We start from the raw sequence: 6,000 nt of genomic DNA, 5'->3' as shown, positions 1-6,000 counted from the left end.
CTTTAAAGAAAAATTTAAGAGTTATAGGACCTTGATTTTCAAAATTCATGATTTGTCATCTCACTCTAACGCTGTAAAGTTTACATAAAAAATAACTTGTAACATTGCACATGACTCATTTCACAGGAAAGTTTCCATGACCTCACCTGTCCTCGTACCCACCACCGCCAATGTAGACTAGCTTGCCTATTGTCCCACTGCCACTTCCACGACCTTCTCTACCCACCCAATCCGTGCATATAACCACATACCCACCTCGGCACAACCCACAGGAAACCCACCATGCCTAAACCGACCTCCCTTAGCCACAACCTACCCCCATTGCATCTCATGATTTTGCAACCATTAATACGTAGAAAATCAATTTCAAGGAAAGAATAAAGTTTAAATCAAACAAACTTAACTGTATAAAATGATAAGCATTACGGGGAGGTGTTTCAATTTGTTTTCTCGCCTGAATTTGTGAAAGTGTCCTGAAAATGGGTTATCTGCGACACACATGCTATTTTTTTAATCGAAAACTTGACAGTTGTCACGGTGAGGTGACAAACCATGGATGATATCTTTCGTAAAATTCACTTCAAGATGCGAAAATGAAATTGATATATAAGTTTGATGTATCGAAATTTATCCTTTTGCATTTGGTAGGTGTTGTAAAGGGTGAAAATGTGACATAACTGGGACTGAAGAACCTCATGCTGGCAAGGCCTTCTTCAACTGTGGGGAAAACTGCACCTGGTGTAATGTATATCAATCAACATACAAATAAACTATTCGAAGTTGCATCAACTATCACGATGATCGAGTGTGCATAGCAACAAATGCCTTATCCTTTTGACAGACATGGAGATGGGACAGTGACTAAGGGCGCCGTGCAGCAGGAGGTAGACAAATTTGGTGCAAGCGAAGCACACTTCAAGTGCGGCGAAGGCTAGAAATGTGTTGAAGGGCATGATGCCCGAGCTTTGAATGTGTTGATAGTTGTAGATAGTGACGGATAGCTGAAGAGCATCAAGAAAGTGCATATGCAAACAGTAAACTATCAGTTACTATAGTTGATATTAACGGTCTTGAAATTCAAGTTCGATTTTTCTGTGTACAAATTTAAGAGTTAAAAGGAGAATAAGAATATAAAGACTTGTAGAAAGTGGGGAAGAAAATCAGAAGATATAAAACAATAAGTTCATATTTGAGTCTTCAGTACTCTGAAAAGATTCCCGTGATTATTCCAGTCACAAAAAACCAGAAAAGGCATGCAGGATATTCAATAGGCTCCAAAGACACGAAGCACAACTTACAATTTACCGGCAATTACTTCTGCAGTCTCAGCATTCCTCAGTACAACTCTCGTGGGGACGGGAGGAATCTTAAATCTCAGGCGACAGGCCAGGCTTGACCTCTAATGAAAATGCAGATTGATAAACGTTTTAACACATTGCTATAAATGACTTGAGACGTGGAATCCTCATGGACTTGTGATTATACACGGTTTAAGGCTGCCTTCATTTGCTTGTTAAAGATGGGGACTGCAAGTGACCTAATTTCCATGGTTTGAGATTTGGTTCAAAGTTCAGATTGGTAATTACCTATCTTCCAAATATAATGATTCCTTTTTTTTCTTTTTCACCGGTATAGTAATAGCACATTAGACAAATCATACCAAGGAAAATCGCTGCTTGAAGAATATGTTGAAATATTTTAGATCGATGGGCGGAGGGCCCCACTCTAAAGACACTGATACTGTCCCTAACTTTACCACCTGTCAAATCCGTCAGATGTGAGATTTTACCACAAAATGTCTCGGTATTAGTTAGAGTAGAGTAATTATATATAAAGTCACCCTTGTTGACTTCACCCACCAACATAGGATTGCCAACATAATGTACGGCTGACAGTACTCATGACTCATGAGTGAGTCGCTCAGAATATATAATATTATATTGTTAGAATGTATGCCTGGAATGGAGGTGGTTTGTCTGCCCTCTCATTTACATACTCTTCTCACCCCCTACTGTTTTGTGTGGTCACGGTTAAGCCACGTCAACATTTTATATTCTTATTACTTTTTATTTTATTATTTTTATAAAAAAAAAATCAATATAAAATGTTGATGTGGCTTAACCGTGACCATACAAACAGAAGAAGATGAAAAAAGTATGGAAATGAGAGCGCAGACAATCCACCTCCGCCTGGAATGCACTTGTAGTGCTTTTGGACATTCTAAAGTCACTTCCAAACATGACTAGCTAATATATGTCTCCGGTGTTTTTTAATGTGTCAAATGTATATTTCGGAGCCTTAAAATATTTAATAAGATTGGTTTGCTCTAATTTATTTTGAGAAAACTAAATTTTAGATACAATGCATATCTTTCAAAGGAATCATATGGCTTACAGCCATGGTATAAAATATCGATGATATTAGAAATATCAGTAGTAAAAAAACATGGAAATTTCGATGGAAATATCGGGATATTATCGACATCGATAAAAATTGAATAAAAACCACGAAAATTGTAAGAAAAACTTGGAATTTTTTTTTGAAACTTTGGAGAATGTTTATTTAGTCAATTATATATTAGTTTATCAAAAAAATTAGAAGGAAATGCATTACATGATGGATTTAACTGATTTAAGTTGATTATACAGCAAGCTGGCAGACACTATGAGTGTAGAAAATATGTAGTAATTAATGAAAAAAAGATTAAACACACCATAATCATTTATATATAATGATTTATTACAATATTTTACACTTTTTACATTGCATGGTAAGATACATGAGTGATTTAGTACCACATAAAGTTCCTATGAGGTTCAAATTTTTCACTATCTTCATCATCTCTATGTGTAGAGTAAGTTTATTGTGAAGAGTATTCATCAAATGATAAATCCCCAAAATAGTTTTGCATGTAATTGTTAACATGCCACTCATATAAATATAAATATTTTAGCATTATCACTAAAACATAAGTGATATATCGTGGTTAAGGTGTTGGAGGAGTAAAATGGGAGAGGTTCAAATCCCCTCGAAGCTATTTTATTGTGAATAATGTTTGGCTACCTAAAAATGAGTAGGAATTCTTACTCAAAACTCTTCATGTTCAAATTACAGAGGTTTTGTGCTTATAATCAGAATCGTTCATATGATAAATCACTTTGTAAAGATCATCTATGCAAAAAATGAATTAAAACTAAAGTAGATTAGTCAATTTATTGTAGCAAATACATAGACAATTCGTAATGCTTTTACTAATTTCGTTCATCTGTTTCTACATAGTTCGGTGACTAAGCGACTTTAGTCTTAATTGATTTTTGCACAGACGATCTTTATATAATGATTTTATAATTAAAAGGTTATGATCATAAACACTAAGTTTTATGGATTGGCAACGAACTGTTTTGAGTAGGAACTCCTCCTCATTATTTGAGTAGCCAAGTATTATTTTGTTGTTGTGCCCCCTATTAGAATAAATTTCTAACTCTGCCACTACATATATACACACACACACACATATATATCATCATCATCTTATATGATGATATGGCTAAGATTAATATAAACTCATCTCAATTCAATTTAAGAAGTAAAAAATGTACAACATGACAAGATGCAACTCAAATAACAATGGGTATCTCTTCTCTTGCTTGCTAAACGTGACATCACCAATAGGAGAAATTTTTAGTTGTAAGGAGAACACGTACATCATAATATTTTTATACAAGTGGTGGAAAATTTTAAATTTTAAGTTATTAATCTTCTAATACACATAATCCATTATTTATATAATAACACGCGAAGTACCAACTCATGTGACGATCATATTGAAAAATCTCTCTGCCAATAGCCAATAACACGCATGCCAATAGCAAATTACTCATAACAATTGAACTTCAATTATATTTAATCAAATTCATGCAGAAAAGCAAGATAAAGTGACCTAATCATCCCCACCGGCTGAACCCTCTGACATTTCCGAGACTGCCCCTAACTCCCGGAAACAAATTGTCGGACGTCCTCGAGAATGGTGCGACCCTGGTATGGCCTCTCTTGTCTTTTCACATACCCTCTGGCCTCATTCTCCGTCCACTCGCTCAAACCCTTCTTGCCATTTCTCTCCCACATCGCAGGGCCAAAGCTTCTGTGCGCGAAATAAGCCTCAGCCGAAACGACGCCGTCTCCGCTGCCATGGATTACGTGAATAGGGAGGCGCTCGTAGTGGCCGATGCTGGTGCCCTCCAACTCGTCGAACCGGGCGAGTCCGCGGGTTGAGACAGAGTAGAGCTCGCCCTTGATCCGGTGGCCCGACCCGGGAAGGTTGATAAGGTAGGGGATTCCGTGGGGTCCGCAAACGAGAGGGTAGGAGAATTGGGTGATGCAGGGGCCTAGTGACACGGCGTCGTTTCGGTCGATGAGGTCCTGGGTTAGTTTGTGGTTGTGGAAGCCTTGTTTGAGTGTGCCGTAACTGAAGATTAGCTGGGGTTTGGATTCGTCTGTCGGACTCTCAGCCGCCATCGCCATATTGGTCTGCCGAGTCAGAGAGAAAACAAAAGCTGCAAAGTTTAATCCGTTTATGGGGAAGATATTAGATAAGCCCTTTCTTCCATTTGTTTATATATTGAAACTCTTTAACTATGCCCGTAAATTGGGCTAGCCTACATGGGCTGGGCCAAGCCAACGTAGTTCAAGAGCCCCTCGGTCCAATTATGATGGCGTTTTCTAAGGTGTGGACCGCATTTTGCGGACCGAATATTGCCTGTTGGATCAAATATTGGATGGTTGAAAAACAATCCATCAAAATGAGGTTAGGATGAAATCGACGTCACTAATAAAAAGGGTACACGACATCAATTCAAAATTTGTTGAATTTAAACTCTCCCCCTCCCTGACATCAAAAGTAACGTTCTTAAATTTGTCTTCTCCTCCCCAAACTCTCCATCAGTGGTAGTTGTGCCGTGCTTGTCTTCTCCAGCCTCACTGCATTTCCAGACATCATTTAAGAAAATCAGGGGAATTTGGTTCAAAGGTGTGCAGTCGGTTCCACAGAAAGGACGTGCGTTCAAGGGTATGCAGTCGGTTCCACCAAAAGCACATGTTTTTCGCTTCATTCGAGTTGGGTTCAGAGTCATTGCATGATAACCGCCGTTGTATTTGTTCCTGCTTCGTCAATTTCAGATTTGGTGAATTTTGAACATGGAACCCTATAATTTAATTTTGTTATTTTTGTTAATTATGATAAATAAAGTTAGTTGTAAGGTTAATTATGCATGTTTGTTGATATAATTAATTGATATTGGTGGATATATGAGAAATTTTCGTGAAATTTGGGTGCGTTGTGTAATTATGAAGCGACGTTAACGGGTTGTGTAAATGTTAGGTTGTTTACTATTGTTTGGTAAAGTTGTTATTTTGAGTTGGGATTTATTTTTGTATATAGAATATTGTTAGTTTTATGATTTGAGTTAATATTGCTTAAGTAATGATGCCCTGTTCACAGTAGATGGATATCTATAAAATTTTGTTCACAGGTTGTTGTAAGGTTATATATTGTTGAATTTGTTTGTATTTGTATTGTTATGTGTACATGATTTGGCAATGTATGGTATTCAACTAGCAACCAAAGAAGAAGATTCCTATAGGGGAAGGGCTAACAACCTATCCCAAGCCCCCCTTGTGCTAAAATTGACAAGGGAGAAGTTTAATGAGGCCCAACTTGGTGCCTTTACGCCCCCTGCTTTGGCCACCTTGAGCGTGTGGATGAATTGGCCTTCAGTGGGGAATTGGTCTAGGAGTTGTCGCTCCGTAGATTGGCAAATCAAGAGGTTAAAAACCTAAAGGGTCTGACCTATTTAATAGGTTGTGAATTGACCTGGTTCACAAAGAAGGACTTATGTCTCATTACCGAGTTATGATGTGACAAACCCTTTGACGTAGAGGTTGAGCCAGAAAGGATTAGGTTGCTAACAAAGTATTTTCATGGGAAATTAGGGTTGGTATGTG

At 37.6% G+C, this 6,000-nt stretch overlaps 1 protein-coding gene across 1 annotated transcript; it reads right to left on the bottom strand.

Moving 5' to 3' along the window:
• Positions 1-3,801: 3,801 nt before the first annotated feature.
• Positions 3,802-4,594, bottom strand: LOC126606417 (putative gamma-glutamylcyclotransferase At3g02910). The gene has a single exon (XM_050273801.1). It carries the CDS (start codon positions 4,519-4,521, stop codon positions 3,988-3,990), a length of 534 nt encoding a protein of 177 aa, XP_050129758.1. The 5' UTR covers positions 4,522-4,594; the 3' UTR covers positions 3,802-3,987.
• Between the last annotated feature and the right edge of the window lie 1,406 nt (positions 4,595-6,000).

Source organism: Malus sylvestris, chromosome 16 (genome assembly GCF_916048215.2).
Source record: "Malus sylvestris chromosome 16, drMalSylv7.2, whole genome shotgun sequence".
Classification (NCBI taxonomy): Eukaryota; Viridiplantae; Streptophyta; class Magnoliopsida; order Rosales; family Rosaceae; genus Malus; species Malus sylvestris.
This window is presented reverse-complemented; position numbering and strand designations above follow the sequence as displayed.